General features: G+C 60.3%; 1 protein-coding gene across 15 annotated transcripts in view; it reads right to left on the bottom strand.

The window, feature by feature from the left end:
- The window catches only part of LOC123346001 (ras/Rap GTPase-activating protein SynGAP-like), a 51913-nt gene that overhangs the window by 23757 nt on the left and 11068 nt on the right, over positions 1-17088 (bottom strand). For 8 of the 15 annotated variants that reach the window (XM_044983170.1, XM_044983167.1, XM_044983169.1 and 5 more), the window contains exons 4-5: positions 1487-1584; positions 931-1052 (exon numbers count right to left, since the gene is read on the bottom strand). In XM_044983170.1, the coding sequence (XP_044839105.1) occupies positions 931-1052; positions 1487-1584 (220 nt within the window). Of the gene's footprint in view, positions 1-930; positions 1053-1486; positions 1585-6643; positions 6813-8657; positions 8741-11097; positions 11278-17088 lie in introns of those variants that run through there. The other 7 variants (XM_044983178.1, XM_044983177.1, XM_044983181.1 and 4 more) reach the window with 7 other exon arrangements.

The raw sequence follows: 17088 nt of genomic DNA, 5'->3' as shown, positions 1-17088 counted from the left end.
CCAAGCCGGATCCGGCTTCTGCTCCTGGCTCCCACCCACCATCTCCGGCTATAAACAGCTCCCGGCACCCAGCAGCACCACTTCCGCCTGCCAGCCCCACTTCCCCAGCTGGCTGCCTCCCTCCACCGCCCGTCCCGCCCCCCCTCACCCCTGCGGCCTCCCCCTCCCCGCATCCCCCCTACTGGCTACCTCCCTTTCCTGCTCCCCACTGGCTGCTTCCCCCCAAGTCCTCCCAACTGGTGACCTCACTCAACCACTCCCCTCACCATTCCTCCACTGGGTGCCTCTTCCCCCTCAGCTCCCCCATTCCCACCCCACCACTGGCTGCCCCCCCCAATGCCCAGTTGCCTCCCACTGCTCTCTTTCCTCCTTGCCCTCCTCCTCCCTCTACTTCCCCCAGCTTCCTTCCTATCACTGGCTGCCTCCCATCCATGATGCCCCCTCCTCTCTTCCCTCCGCCCAACTCCCCCTTTCCCAGTCCTGCATAACCCCCAAATGGAGAGTACACCTCTGAAAGCGACACCAGCAACTCCAGATGCAGGAAGTGTGACAGGGCACAGCCCCCGGCAGAGAACGGACTGGAGGGGACAATCCCCCCCATGCAACCTCCTCCTGTCACGTGAGGTCGTAACAAAGTTTTATCAATGAAGCCCCATAGGTGCCTGCCCGTCACTACTGACATGCCTACTGTCGAGGTGGGTTGCAGGGGCTGTTAAGACAGGGATCCCTCGAGATGCAACTGCCTCTGGTGTGGGGCAGCCGTTCCCATGGAGAAGGAAGAGACAGTTGACCTTGTGTGTGCCTGGAACTGGGGGCCCTGACCAGGGTAGTGATCCCTGGCAGCGTGGGCAGAGTCTGCGCCTTGGAGCCCCACGCTGCTCTCTGCAGCACCGCCATGAGGTGGGATATGGACAGGAGGGGCTCTCTCACCTGTCATGGTCAGCACTCCGGAACCGTGGCAGGATCTGGCGGAAACTGCTGGTCCGGTCCAGTTTGGGCTGGCTCTTTGTCCGTTTGATGGAGCTCTTCAAACGCCGGCTCAGGAAGCCCTGCTGTGGGTAGGGGATAGACAGAGTGAGATGGTGAGGCGGCACTGAGGGAGCCAGGACTCCTGGGTTTTAGTGCCAACTTTGGGAAGGGAGTGGGAGCTAGTGGGTTTGGGGGGGTGGAGTGGGAGCCAGGACTCAGGGGTTCTATCCCCGGCTCTGGGAGGAGAGTGAGAGCTCCCCTGCTCTAACCACTTAACTCCACTACCCTCTCAGAGAACCCACGCACGTGGGGGGCAGTGAGCATGAACGTGTGTGTATGTGCACGCGCATGCGTGTGCGCCTGTGAGAGCCTCTGAGCGTCAGTCCTTCTGTCAGTGAGTGTGAGTCTGGGGGGTGTGAATCAATGAGTAGAAGTGCCCGTGTGAGTCTAGACCCATGTGTCAGTGTGAGGGTGACTGCGCGTCTCCATGTGTGTCAGGGCAGGGGAGGTCTCTCACCGAGGGCCGGAATGGGGGTGCCGGGGGCGCGTCCATGTTGATGCTGTATTGCTTCCCTGCAGGGACGCTCTTCCTCCGGGAGCGGCTCACGTGGTGTTCTGAAAACAGAGTGTGGGGGAGAGATCTGGTTACTGGGGGGGGAGGGGGTGGGGTCAGAATTCCACCACGGGGTGCCCCAGCCCTGCCCACCCTGCAAGGGTAACAACCAAGACCCTGAAGGGAACCCCACCATCCTACTCAGCACTACAACCAGCTCAAGGACTCTGCCCTGCAGGCCATGCCAGCTCTGATCCAGCCTCAGGGCAGGGGACTGGCTGGCTCAGGTGGTGGGGAATGGGGCACGGGGCCTTTCCTCTCTAGGGAGTGCTGGCTCCTATCTGGCCCCAGGGGAGGGAACTGACTGGCTCAGGGGGTGGGCCATGGGGCACGGGGCCTGTCCCCTCTAGGGGTCATCGGCTCTAATCCAGCCCCAATGAGGGGGACTGACTGGGGGAGAGGATGAGCCCACCCTGCAGCCTTGGAAACCCAGATATTGGGAACAAGCTGCATGTGATAGCTGGGGGCAGCACATCTTCTGCCAGCATCAAAGCAGAGACACCCCCCATCCATATGGGAGTCTGGCAGCCAGGCCTCCTGCATTCGGGGGTTGGGGGGGTGAGACTGGGAATCAAGGTGCCTGGGTTCTCTCCATGCGGCTTCCCCTCTTGTATGAGGTCACCAGAGAACGGGGCGCGTCCCCAGGGGTGGTGATGGGAGTTCGGCTAGGGCTCCACCCCCCACACTCAAGGAAGCAGGCACTGGTGGGAAGTGGGGGAGCCCCCCAATTCCGCTCAGTATCTGTGGCCACTACATCGCTGATGAAGGTGCAGGAGTCTCCTGGTATGCGGAGGATCACAAGCACCATGCGGAGACAGAGACAGCCCAGTGCCCCAACTTTACTCGTGCCACACAGATACTGGGACTGTGACCCCCCCTAATGTGCACAGACACCCCCAACATGCTTCCCAGCCCCCACACTGCCCTCCCAGAGCAAGGGATAGAATCCTGCAGGCCTGACACCCCACCGCTGTAACCTATTAGAGGAACAGATAAAACACCCTGAACCTGCCCCCTTTCACCTCTGTCAGCTGGGTGCGAGCACCACCCCTGCCTGCTCTCCACTACGTGTTACAAGTTTGAGGGGACTCAGCCTAGTTCTGGTCAGGCCAGCTGGCTTCATCCCTGGGCCAGACTCCACACAACCTGACCTCAGCCCCAGCAGCTGCTGCCCAGGGGCCGAGGCTCCCTGCTTCCCCCAGCACTGCAGTAATGAGAGTGGGACAGGTCAGCTCATTAATACTCAGGCGGGGAAGCCGGGAGAGCAGGGGCCATGAGAGACGGCAGAATTGCATCAGGGCATATTGGCAGGGGTGAGAGTCAAGGCAAGGATATGATTCCCAGGCTGGAGGCTCTCATGGTTGGTGTGTAATCCGGGGGGGCTGGGCATGTTTGTTGGGGGGGGTATACTCTCAGGGAGGCTCAGTGAAGGTGTTGGAGGTATGCACCTATGGGTGGTGGGCTCAGTGGGGATATGCACCCGTGTGTGTAGCTTAGTGGGAGTGTTGGGGGTATGCACCATGGGTGGGGGGCTCAGTGGGAATGTTGGGGGTGTGATCCCATGGGTGGGGGCTCAGTGGTGGTATTCAGGGTATGATCCCATGGGTAGGGGGCTCAGTGAGGGTGTTTGAGGTATGATCCTTTAGGTGGGGAGGTCAGTGGGGGTCTTGAGGGTATGCACCCATGGGTGGGAGGTCTCAGTGGGGTTATGATCCCATGGGCGGGGGGCTCAGTGGGGGTGTTGGGGGTTGAGGTGATTCATCAGGGGTCACTCGAGCCTCTCAGTTAGTGCTGGCCTCACAGCAGCACTATGGGCCTGTGCTGCAGGGAGCAGGACGGGGGCAGCAGGGGGCTCTGCCCAGGCAGTCAGGGCTCCCCATTGCCCCAGGGTGGTGCTAGGGGCTGGGCTGCAGGGAGCTGGGTAGTGGGTCATTTCCTCCCAGTCTTGGTTCAGTGCGCAGGTGAACTAGTTCTGCCTCCCCTGGAGCAGGATCGGCTGTCCTCTGCAGTGTTACTATGTGGCAGTTTCCTGGCTGACATGCTCTGCCCCAGAGGTGGCCGCATTTGTGGGGGCAGAGGAGTAGCCTCACATGCTGTTAGTAAAGGGCTCCCCTTGGCCTGAATGGGTTCAACTGGGAGCTGGGAACACGCCAGCTGTGCCAGCTCAATGCAGCCTCCCCCGCTCCGGCTCCCCCAGCCCCTCTGCCTTTGCTGTGAAAGGCCCTTGGTTACACGCAGCCCAGCCAGAGCCTGCTCCTCCCCCCAGCAGGTCTCCATGGAAAACACCCTGCCATTTCCCATCCATGATGCCTCATTAACAAGGAGTGGTAGCAGCACTCGGAGGGGGATGCAGCTGTTCCCCAGCAACTCTACACAGCCAATATAGTAGGATCCCTTGCCCAGTGGTGAGATGCAGCCGCCTCTGGGGTGGGGCGCGGGGGCTGTTTATAAAGGGCTCCCTTACCTGGTGCTAAGATTCATCTGCCTCTGGGGTGGGGCGCAGGGGATATTTATACAGGGATCCCTCACCCAGTGCTAAGATGCAGCCGCCTCTGGGGTGGGACCTGGGTGCTGTTTATACAGGGATCCCATACCCAGTGCTAAGATGCAGCCGCCTCTGGGGTGGGGCCTAGGTGCTGTTTATACAGGGATCCCTTGCATGGTGCTGAGATGCAGCCATGTCTAGGGTGGGTCATGGGGGATTTGGCTGGGATGCCAGGAGGAAATCAGAGTCCAGGAGGGGCCTGCGAGGACCGGGGCCAACAGGTCCCTTAGACACAGCTGTCACTAGTGACAAGTTTTACCAACTTTGCAGAGTAAAGTTGCGCAGTTGCTCACCCATTATCTGGGTCCTGCCAGGCAGCGAATTCCCCAGGGCTAGGACACACAGGCAACCCCACTGCCCAGGGATGGGAGAGAATATCCGACAGCAGACACGAGTCTAGGACTGTGGAGCCCTGGGTTCAGTTTCCGGCTCTGCCACAGACTGCCTGTGTGACCCTGGGCCGGTCACTAAGCCTCAGTCCCTATCTGTGTCACACCCGTAATGGCCCTGCCCTGCCACACAGGGAGTGTTGGGATCAATCCATTCTGGATTGCGAGGTAATAGGGGGCAGGTCAGTCCCTAAGAGAGAGAGAGAGGATCACACACCAATGCCTGGGAGAGAACCCATGAGTCCTGACTCCTAGGTGTGCATTAACTCCATCTCTGCCTGATTTTGGGGACAGGAACACTGGGGGCTACCAGGGTCCCCAGCTGGTTTCAGTGCGTCTCCCCCTGGGGAGAGCTGTCCCTCCTCCCACAGCATCAGGACTGGGGCCCTTGCTGTGTGTGTGGCTGGCATCTTCCCACAGCCCAGCGCCCTGATCCTAGTGCAGGGGCTGCCCACCCCCAGTCGGGGGACAATCATGCCAGGAGTTGCCCGCGTCCTACTTTCCCTGCTCAGTGACTCATGCAAGCGATTGATCCAGGCATGGAGCAGGGTGGCTGCTGACATCGGGGTCACCAACGCACACACATTCCTCATGCCTGACTCGCCTCAAACCTGAAGCCCCAAGAGCCCTTTGTAGCCATCAAATGCTGCAGAGCTTTTGTAGCTGCCTCTTAAAATAAACTAAAAAGGTGTGGGGAGGATGTGGGATCGAACTGAGGGGCATCGGCAGGGCTGGGACAGCAGGTGGCTGGGTTGGGATTGAGGGATACGAGCAGAGCAGAGCAGAGGGGGCCCAGGCTGGGGCAGCAGGGGGCTGTGGGTCAGGATTGAGGGATCAGAGCAGAGGGGACCCAGGCTGGGACAGCAGGTGGCTGCGGGTCGGGATTGAGGGACATGGGCAGAGTGGAGGGGACTCAGGATGCGGCAGCAGATGGCTGGGTCAGGATTGAGGGATACGAGCAGAGCAGAGGGCGCCCAGGCTGGGACAGCAGGGGGCTGTGGGTCAGGATTGAGGGATACGAGCAGAGCGGCGGGGACCCAGGCTGGGACAGCAGGGGGCTGTGGGTCAGGATTGAGGGATACGAGCAGAGCAGAGGAGACCCAGGCTGGGACAGCAGGTGGCTGCGGGTCGGGATTGAGGGACATGGGCAGAGTGGAGGGGACTCAGGATGCGGCAGCAGGTGGCTGGGTCGGGATTGAGGGATACGAGCAGAGCAGAGGGCGCCCAGGCTGGGACAGCAGGGGGCTGTGGGTCAGGATTGAAGGATGTGGACAGAGTGGAGGGGACCCAGGCTGGGACAGCAGGTGGCTGGATCGGGATTGAGGGACATGGGCAGAGCGGAGGGGACCCAGGATGCGGCAGCAAGTGGCTGGATCGGGATTGAGGGACATGAGCAGAGCGGCGGGGACCCAGGCTGGGACAGCAGGGGGCTGTGGGTCAGGATTGAGGGACATGAGCAGAGCAGAGGGGGCCCAGGCTGGGGCAGCAGGTGGCTGGGTCAGGATTGAGGGATACGAGCAGAGCAGAGGGGGCCCAGGCTGGGACAGCAAGGGGCTGGATCGGGATTGAGGGACATGGGCAGAGCGGAGGGGACCCAGGCTGGGACAGCAGGTCGGGATTGAGGGATACGAGCAGAGCAGAGGGGGCCCAGGCTGGGGCAGCAGGGGGCTGTGGGTCAGGATTGAAGGATGTGGACAGAGTGGAGGGGACCCAGGCTGGGACAGCAGGTGGCTGGATCGGGATTGAGGGATACGAGCAGAGCAGAGGGGGCCCAGGCTGGGGCAGCAGGGGGCTGGATCGGGATTGAGGGACATGGGCAGAGCGGCGGGGACCCAGGCTGGGACAGCAGGTCGGGATTGAGGGATGTGGGCAGAGCAGAGGGGCCCAGGCTGGGGGTCAGGATTGAGGGATGTGGGCAGAACAGACGGGATCCTTGCTGGGAAAGCTGGGGGCTGCGGGTCAGGATTAAGGGGCACTGGCTATGGGGTGGGAGGACCCCCTTGTCAGGGCTGCGAGACATCAGCAGGACTGTGGGAGGAGATGGTATGTCTTCTAGTGCTAACTCAACAATATTCTTGTCTAAGCATGTTTTCCTGGTGCTCTGTGACCTAGCCCCCCACTCCTTACTAGGTCAGTATTCTGGGAGGGAGCCAAGCCGGCACCGGAGCGTGTCCGTCAGGAAGCGGCCCTGACAGAGTGACAGGCGATTGATGGAGAAGCAGGCTGGGAGGCTGTGGGAGCATGTGAGCAGAATGAGAACCAAAGGGAAACAATTAGCGTCAAAGAGACACTCACTCCAGTTAACCCTTCACCTCCCATAACACTACCACCAAGGACCCTCCTGCCCCCAGAGACCGAAATCCCCCCACATCCATCCCCAGAGATGGCTCACGCTCTGTCCATCCCCGGACAGATCAACCATCCACCCCTCCAAACACACCATATATACCCATCTGTCCAGCAAAGACATAGCTAGAGCCCTGATTGTCCATCATCCCTCAGGAAATGTCTGTTCATCATCATACTTCCTGTTCCCCACACATACCGGTACATGCCAAGCCACTGACCTAAGCACTCATCCTTCCACAACATCCATCCATCCTTATATGCACCATTCTATCCATTCATCCCTCCAACACCATCTATCTCCATGCACACTCTCTATCCTTCACCATGCACTTGTCTTCACACCCATCTACCTATCCGTTCATTCATCCCCGTACACCCTTCCAACACCATCTATCTCCATGCACAACCCTCCATCCGTCACCATGCACTCTCCTTCACACACATCTTCCTATCCGTTCTATCCATTCATCCCCATACACCCCTCCAACATCATCTACCTCCATGCACAACCCTCCATTCAGCACCACGCACTCTCCTTCACACACATCTACCTATCCATTCATTCAGCCTGGTACACTCCTCTGACATCATCTGTCTCCATACGCACCCCTCCATCCGTCACCATGCACTCTCCTTCACACACATCTACCTATCCCAGGGGTGGCCAACCTGTGGCTCCGGAGCCACATGCGGCTCTTCAGAAGTTAATATGAGGCTCCTTGTATAGACACCGACTCTGGGGCTGGAGCTACAGGTGCCAACTTTCCAGTGTGTCGGGGGTGCTCCCTGCTCAACCCCTGGCTCTGCCACCGGCCCTGCCCCCACTCCACCCCTTCCCACCCCCTCCCCTGAGCCTGCTGTGCCCTCATTTCTCCCTCCTCCCCCCCCCCCAGAGCCTCCTGCATGCGATGAAACAGCTAATTGGGAGGTCCAGGAAGGGATGGGGAGGTGCTGCGGCAGGGCTTCCGGTGGGTGGGAGGCGCTGGGAGCGGGAGCTGCTGAAGTACTACTGTGTCTCTTTGGCAATGTACATTGGTTAATTCTGGCTCCTTCTCAGGCTCAGGTTGGCCACCCCTGACCTATCCGTTCATTCATCCCTATACACTCCTCCAACACCATCTATCTCCATGCACACCCCTTCATCTGTCACCATGCACTCTCCTTCACACACATCTACCTATTCCTTCAAATCCAGCCAACTTTCTATCCCTCACCACCCTATACACCTGTCAATATGATCTCTGTATCTGTGTCTGGTTTCACCCTTCTATCCATCCATCCCCACACACACCTCTGTATCCATCCATCCCTTCTGCCACCCCTCCCTCACACCATCTACGTGCACAGCACTCCAGCCCCTCTGCCACTACTGTCATTCCCAGCTGTCCAGCCACCCCAACACCAGTGAAATCTGACCCTTCAGTCCCATTACTCCCTGGTCTGATCCATCCACATGAAGCCAGTAGCAGGATGGGGAGGTGAGAGGAATATTTTCCAGCCTAGAGCCTTGCCCCTCTTTCCAGACCCCTAGCTTCCCTTCGCTCTACCACCCCATCCAGTGCACCCTAAACTTCTGCGTGCTCCCCCCACCCCCCATGCAGAGATAGGGCTTCCCATAACCTCAGAAAGGAGACAAGCGTGACAAGGTAAAACCTGCTCACCCACACCAGACCAGGCACATCCCTCCCCATCTTCCCTCTGACCCCTGGGATCCTGGCTTTAAGGAGCACCCCTGTGGGATGGCAGCATCCCCATCACTGCCACCCCGCAGACAGCCTCGGCCAGCACTCACCCCCCAGAGCACTGCATAGCTGCATGGAGAGGAGACCGATTCCAGCTGGCTTTGCACGGGGCTCCTCGTCCCTCTTCACCACCCTAACGAGGCAAGGGCAGAGTTAAGGAGCACAAGCCTCTGTGAACTGGGGAAACGGTATCTTAGCGCTGCCCCTGCACAGCACAAGGACTGGTCAGAGGCTCATTCAGCAGCCTTTGGGACACCCAGTGGGGCAGACACAGAAAATCCCGAGAGGGCGCAGGGGACATGATGGGAGGCAGGGCACAGAGATGAATTGGGGTGGGAGGCAGCAGGGAGGGTACACCCCAGAGGACGGCATCCTCAGCCCTTCCCCTAGGTTACACTACAGACCGTGCTGGCCTGACAACCCCCCCCCCCCAAAAACAGTGAAGCTGCCTGAGACTGCAGCAGAGCTTGGGACACCTAACCCTGAACCCTACAGAGGGTGAGTGGACGGTCTGGGGAACTATTTCCCAGCTGAGCCAGGATTGGGCAGTGCTAGCCACACTGGTGGGGCTCACCTTCTTCGAGCCATGCTCCCCAAACTCTCTTCCAGCACCTATGACCCCCAGCAGGCAGCTCCAATCCCACCCAACAAGTGCCGACATCCCTACAGGGCAGCCCCACCCTAGAGCATGGGCTGGGCAGCCACACTCCATCCTGCCCAGTCTGGATCCCCACCAGCCAGCCTGGCAGCCCAGAACCCTGCGGCCTAGTACAGCCACAGCCTCCCTCCTCAATTCCGCTACCGACTCCATACCCAGCACGGGGATGCAGCTGCCTATGGGGTGGGGTTCAGGGGCTGGGCATACAGTGATCCCTCAAAAGGCAGACAACTCTGGTGTGGGACAGGAAAGATGCTGAACAGCTACACAGCTGGAACAGTAACCAAAAGCTCACCCCAAAGAGAAAAGCAACAGGAATTGTAAGGAATCTCCAGGATGAAACAGAGCATGTCCCTCAGCACTGCCTGCCATGGGGAGCCCCCCCTATGAGCCCTGCCCCCACCTCACTCCCTGCAGCACAGTAGGGCAAGCACTGACAATGAGGGAGGAGCATCCCTCCCCCTAGCTTTCCAGGGGAGCTCTCCCCCCTGCAGGCTCCCCTGGCATGGCCTGTCCAGGCTCCCCCAGCCCAAATCAGCTGCTATCCTTGCGACCTCATCCACATCTGCCCTGGAGAAGAGCTCAGGCTCCCAGCCAGCGCTGCGATTGGACCCACAACCCCGCACACCCCACCCTATGGCTAGCAGCGCTGCACCACCTCTGGACATGTGGGCTGCTCCAGCCCCCACCCAAGATACACAACCCCGCCCCGCAGCCGTAACCCTATACCTGGACACATAACCACAACCAGGTGCACACCCTCGTGCAGAAAGGCAACCCTGTATGAACCACACACAGAGACACAACCCACAACTCTATACATTCTACACACAGACACACAAGCAGAGGCATAACTAAGCACACTCACAACTGTATACACTCTCTTTCACATGGATACACACACACACACTAACAGAGACACAACACTATACACACAAGATACAATTATATTCAGGCACATATGTCCTGGACACACACACAGCAGCTATAGGAGCGGCCACTTCAGCAAGCCAGAAGTAGAAAGGAGATATGAATGGGGTGAGTGGGTCTCACACACACACCCACATCCTCAGAGGGAGAGAAACAAGCCAAAATACACAGGCACACACTTGTGCACTCACACAGGGAAAGAGTCACATGCTGAGAGAACCCTACTGACACGCAATCACACACGCAGACACACATAATCACACTGACAGTCAATCGTACACAACCCTACATACACCCACACAGCGATACAGAGACAGACACAATTTTACCATCCCACAGGGAGAGAGACACATAGACACACAACCTTTACGTACACACTGAAATGGTCACACGCTTGCATGCACACACAACCCAATATGCACTCACCAGCATGTACTTGAACACACAACCCTCCAAACACACAGACCCAAGCACAGAGAACCCTATACACACAGGGACAAGCCCACAGACACAAAGTAGCACACACTGACTGGCAGTCACACACACTGACAGCCACAATTACACAATCTTGCACATGCTGACATGGCCGCGCACACACGCAGCTTGGCCACACTCTCTGACACAATCCCCTCACTTGCACACAGATACAATTGCAGCCCTCTCCCCATACACTGCCACCAGCAGGGGCACACACAACCTGACACACACAACGACACAAGCTGCAGCCTGACACTGACACACACATCCTTGCACACATGCACGCTGACACACGCACCCTTGCACAAGCACACCCACACAACCTGGTGCACGCACACACACAGTCGCCCCCCCCGCAGGGACGCGCCGCGCGCGGCCCCAGCCGCCGCCTCCCACACGCCGCCGCCCCCGCGCCCGCCGCTCACCTGGGCCCGGCGCCCCTAGGCAGCCCCGCGGCGGCCCGGCCCCATGATCCCGCGCGGCCGGTGCGGGGCCCCGCTCCTAGCGCCCCATGCCCGGGCCCCGGCGGCTCCGGTGCGGCGGCGGCGGCGCGCGCGGCTGGGCGGCTCCGGGGCCGGCGCTCGCCTCCAGCATCCCGCACGCCGCGCGGTTGCTAGGAGACGCGCTGCCGTTTCCTCGCCCGCCGCCAACCCGGGGCCAGCGCGCCGCGCGCAACGCGCGCCTCGTGCCGGCGCGTGGTTAACCCCTGCGGGGCCGCGCGGAGAGTCCTTCCCCCCCCCCGAGCATAATGCCCCCCCCATCCCCCCCACGGAGAGTCCCGCCCCCGCGATCATAGTGCCCCCCCAGGGCTCCTGTTCCCCCCAGAGAGTCCCGCCCCCGCATGCTTCCCCTCCACGGGCCTCCTGCCCCCCCCCGGCCTCCCTCCCCCCCTGCTACCCCCTCACGGAGAGTCCTGCCCCCACACGCTTCCCCCCCACGGGCCTCCTGCCCCCCGCGATCATAGTGCCCCCCAGGCCTCCTGTTCCCCCCAGAGAGTCCCACCCCCGCATGCATCCCCCCCCAGGCCTCCTGCTCCCCCCAGAGAGTCCCGCCCCAGCACGCTTCCCCCCACGGGCCTCCTGCCCCCCCCAGCGAGTCCTGCCCCCCGCGATCATAGTGCCCCCCCCAGGCCTCCTGTTCCCCCCAGAGAGTCCCGCCCCCGCATGCTTCCCCCCCACGGGCCTCCTGCCCCCCTGCCCCCCGCGATCATAGTGCCCCCCCAGGCCTCCTGTTCCCCCCAGAGAGTCCCGCCCCCGCATACTTCCCCTCCACGGGCCTCCTGCCCCCCCCGGCCTCCCTCCCCCCCTGCTACCCCCTCACGGAGAGTCCTGCCCCCACACGCTTCCCCCCGACGGGCCTCCTGCCCCCCGCGATCATAGTGCCCCCCAGGCCTCCTGTTCCCCCCAGAGAGTCCCACCCCCGCATGCATCCCCCCCAGGCCTCCTGCTCCCCCCAGAGAGTCCCGCCCCAGCACGCTTCCCCCCACGGGCCTCCTGCCCCCCCCAGCGAGTCCTGCCCCCCGCGATCATAGTGCCCCCCCCAGGCCTCCTGTTCCCCCCAGAGAGTCCCGCCCCCGCATGCGTCCCCCCCACGGGCCTCCTGCCCCCCTGCCCCCCGCGATCATAGTGCCCCCCCAGGCCTCCTGTTCCCCCCAGAGAGTCCCGCCCCCGCATGCATCCCTCCCCCCAGGCCTCCTGCTCCCCCACGATCATAGTGCCCCTCAGGCCTCCTGCCCCCCCCCGCAGAGTCCTGCCCCCCCACATCTCCCCCACTGGCCTCCTGCTCCCCCACAATCATAGTGCCCCTCAGGCCTCCTCCCCCCCGCAGAGTCCTGCCCCCACACACATCCCCCCCAGGCCTCCTGCTCCCCCACAATCATAGTGCCCCTCAGGCCTCCCCCCCCCCGCAGAGTCCTGCCCCCACACACATCCCCCCCAGACCTCCTGCTCCCCCACAATCAGTGTGCCCCTCAGGCCTCCCCCCCCCCGCAGAGTCCTGCCCCCACACACATCCCCCCCAGGCCTCCTGCTCCCCCACAATCATAGTGCCCCTCAGGCCTCCTCCCCCCCCCGCAGAGTCCTGCCCCCACACACATCCCCGCCTGGCCTCCTGCTCCCCCACAGTCATAGTGCCCCCCCCGGCCTCCTGCTCCCACCACAAGACACTTGTCCTCTCATGCTCATATCCCACCCCCAGAGAGGGCACCTGCTCCCCCCACATTGCCCCCCTCACCCTCCTGTCTCCCCCCATCCCTCCCACAGAAGGCACCTGTCCCCCATGCTCATATTTCCCCCCCCCCACCTCCTGTCCCCTATCACAAGACTTGTCCCGCACCCTCATGTTGCCCTCCACAGGCCTCCGCCCCCTGCCGCATCCCCTCCACAAAGAGACCTCCCCCACACGCAGCCCCCACAGAAACCTGCCCCCCTGCTCATATTGCCCCCCCAGAAGGCATCTGCCCCCATGCTCATATTCCCCCACTGCTATCACCACATGCAACCCTCCTCCTCAGAGAACATCCCTCCACCCCCAAAGACACCTGCAGCCCCTTCCCCTGCACTTACACCCTCCCATTCACCCTCCCCCCATTCACTTCCCTCAAAGGAGGCAAGGTGGGGCCTCTCACACATCTTATCAGCGGCCCAAAGAAGCCACCCCCCAATTGACAACAGCCACCAACCCCCCCACCCCATGTTCAAATACACCCCTGCCCAACTCACCCATTCCGCCCTACCTGCTATGCCGTCAGCCCGGGGCCCCAAGTGTTAGGGGACCAGCCTGAAGGAACAGCACCGAGGGCTGGAGGAGGGAGTCAGGGGAGGGAAGATGGGGGTGGCTTAGGGGGACCAGGCAGGAGGTGGCACTGGGGGTGGGGGCAGCATGACATGAGCTGGACAGGGTCTATGGAGGGAACATGGGTGCAGCAGGCAGGGCAGGAGCTGGTCAGGGAAAATGAGGGGCACAACATAGAGGAAGGCAGTGACAATGGGGAACAGTCAGGGTGAGCACACAGTGGGGCAAGAGGTGGGGGTGACCTGGAGAACTGGAGCAGCAGTAGGGGGAAGTTCAGGGAGCCTTGGGGGGGCAGGGTGAGGGGGTGAGTGTGACAAGGGGGCTGTCAGGAGAGCTGTGGATAGAAGGGGGAGAGGTGCAGGAGGGAAATCCCAGCTGTTCCCTGGGTGAGTCCAATGGGATCCCACACCTGCCTTGACTCTACCCCACATATGCCCTAACCTTCTGTCTGAATCCTGACCCAACCATTCAATCCCACCCACAAACCATAACCATAACTCTCCCATTTATCACCCCAGCCGTAATCCCACCTCCTCAACCTTAATCATAACCTATAGCTCGTCTTCAGCCTGTCACCCTGACCCCCCTTAACCCAACTCCAAACTCCTCAGGCCCCACAGAAACCCTACCAGGCTACTTTAAACTGGTTCAGTGAGACCCAGCCTGCTGTGTGCAGGGATGGTCTAAGAGCAGTTTCAAACTGCCTACAGCGGTTTAGTTTTGCACCACAAACTAAACTGCTATAAATCAGGTTTAAAACCACAGAAGCAGACAAAGCCAGTGTAAAATCCACTCCATTTAGGCCATGTCTTCACTACACATGTAGTGGTTTTACATCAAGCTTTCTCACTGTAAGATCCTAGTGGGGACAAGGCCCCGGGTACTTTTTAGCTGCCTGGAGTGAGGCATGGTCAGCCCTACATCCTCATGCCCTGGGTGCATCTTCACTTGGAAAAACCGCACTGTTAATTCAAATTAGCTCGACATCTACCTAGCTCAGGCTAGGAGGGGGGATGTGAGCAAGTGTTGGCTAACAATCAACATCTTGGAAAAGCCTCTGCCTTTAAACACAAACTAGGGACAAGGGTTTTTTTCCATATAGGTGACAATCCTAGTGCAGTTTCAATCTGTGTTAGCAAGCAGAGGTAACCAGGAACAGGGACACTGCAAAAAGCTGTGTTCTGAAATTAGCTAACCCAGGTTAGAACAACAGTGGATGTGGCAGCTCAGGTTTTAAGGTAGTGTAGCAGCTCGAGTTAAAGCTGCCAGAGAGACATGGTTGAACTTGCGCTGAGAACCCAAGTTAAAAGCCAAGGTGCCATATCTTCACTGCTATTTTACCCCAGTATAGCTAATCGGAGTTAAGAACACACCTTTTTTGTTGTGCAAACACATTCTTAGGACTGGCTGGGGTACACTCTTCCAGAACTAGGCTACAACTGTCTGCTCCTAAATTAGCTGAGGTAACACCCACCCATCCTCACCCACATAGACATGGCCTTAGTGCGAACACTCCACAAAGATCTTCCAGGAGAGGAACATTTGCCCCCAGTCACAGTCCCTACGAGGTGGAGGTTACACGTGTTCAGCGTCTTCACCAGGATTCACCATAATGTTCATCTGCTTGAATTAACTAGCAACCACTCAGGAGATGTTACAGCATGATCCAAACCTCTAGTGGGCCCTAAACTTTACCCTTCCCCCAAACTTACCCATATCTGTACCCCTAATGTGTAGACTTGTACAGATAACCCACACACCCCCAACCCCTTACCGTAGTCCAGAACCCTCACCCCTAAATTAACTCCCTGCTTTTAAACCTTAACCCCAACTCTTACCCCATAACTCCTACCCCTACCCACCTGAACCTTAACCCTAACTCCTCACCCCTCATCTGTAATACCTACCATAGCCAATGACTCACCCCTAACCTCCATCTGAACCCAAATCCCTGCCCCTGTGCCCTCACCCTAACTTCTTCCCTACCTCTCACCCACCAATTCCCAGCTCCATGGCTGCTCCAAGCAATACTCATCCCTGGTGTGTGCAGGAGACCCAGGCATCTGCAGCAGGGCCTGGGGATGCTGGGGGGAGGACAGGCCTGCAGGGACATGCTGACTGAGGGAATGGAGTAGGGGGAAAAACAGCCTTGAGAATGGAGGGGAGATTGGCAGAGATGAGCCACCCCAAAGGAAAGATCCGGGCCAAGCCAGCCACAGATGCCTCAGCCCTAGAGCTCTGGAGGGTTCCATGATCAGCAGGGTTACAAGCTGGATGGGAGAGATCCCATCAATGCTGCAAGGAACTGAGGGGGAGGGCACTTTCCACTGGCAGTCAGTGCTGATCCTACCGTGGCACTAGGGGCCCTGTGTGCGGGGGGGGGGGGGGGGGACAGAATGTGGCAGGACCCCTGTACAAGGGGGGGCAGAGGACTCAGTAGGGGGCGCTGTGCTGCATGGCATAGGGGACTCAGCAGGGGGAGCTCTCCCCTGGCAGTTAGTGCTGATCCCAGTGCAGTGCTGCAGAAAGAGGGAGGGAGAGAGAGACAGAGAGTATGTGTAATAGGGGGCGCTGTGCTGCATGGCACCTGGGGGCTTAGCAGGGGGCGCCAGGCTGTGGGGTGCTTGGGTGGGGGCTCAGCAGGGGGTGCCGGGTTGCAGAGCGTGAGAGAGTGCAATAGGGGGCGCTGTGCTGTGTGGTACCAGAGGGCTCAGCAGGGGGTACCAGGCTGTGGGACACCGGGGGGGGTCATCAGGGGGCCCTGGGGGGGCTCAACAGGGGGTACCAGGCTGTGGGGCACTGGGAGAGTTCAGCAGGGGGTACCGGGGTGCAGAGAGTGAGAGTGCAGCAGGTGCCAGGCTGCGTGGTGCTGAGGGACTCAGCAGGGGGTGCTGGGTGTGGGGCACTGAGGGGGCTCAGCAGGGGGTGCCAGGCTGCAGAGAGTGAGTGCAATAGGTGGTGCTGTGCTGCGGGGCACTGGGGGGCTCAGCAGGGGGCGCTGGGCACTGGGGGCACTGGGCTGTGAGGCACCAGGAGGGGCTCAGCCGAGCGCACTGGGCTGCGCGGCGCCAAGTAGGAGGCTCACCGGGGGGCACCGGGCTGCAAGACACAGGATGGGTGCCGGGGCTGTTTCATCCCCACAGCAGCGAGGCTGCGTCACCTCCCTTCATCTCTCCTTGGGGTTTCCATGGAAACCTTTTAAGCCAACTTCTCAGGGAGACAAATTTCTTTTTTTAAATGCTGAGAGGAAAGGGGGGAGGGGGTATATTAGTGCATACGGGGCTCGGGGGGGGGGCGAGCCTGGGGAGGAGAGAGGGGAGCTGAGGAGTCAGGGGGGCAGACACAGGACACCAGCCTGACTCCTCCACATTCCCTCCCCACTCACACTGCTCTGAAGGGCCGTGGGATCTAGTGGGTTAGAACTGGGGGTGAGGTGGGGTGGGGGGCTGGAAGCCAGGACTCCTGGGTTCTATCCCCAGCTCTAGGAAGGGAGTGGGGGCTAGAGGATTAGCGCAGGGGGGCTGGGAGCCTGGACTCCTGGATTCTATCCAGGGCCAGCTCCAGGGTTTTTGCCACCCCAAGCAGCAAAAAAAAGCCGCAATCGCAATCAGCTCTACCACCGC

The sequence above is a fragment of the Mauremys mutica genome, chromosome 12 (genome assembly GCF_020497125.1).
Source record: "Mauremys mutica isolate MM-2020 ecotype Southern chromosome 12, ASM2049712v1, whole genome shotgun sequence".
NCBI classification, from domain to species: domain Eukaryota; kingdom Metazoa; phylum Chordata; order Testudines; family Geoemydidae; genus Mauremys; species Mauremys mutica.
This window is presented reverse-complemented; position numbering and strand designations above follow the sequence as displayed.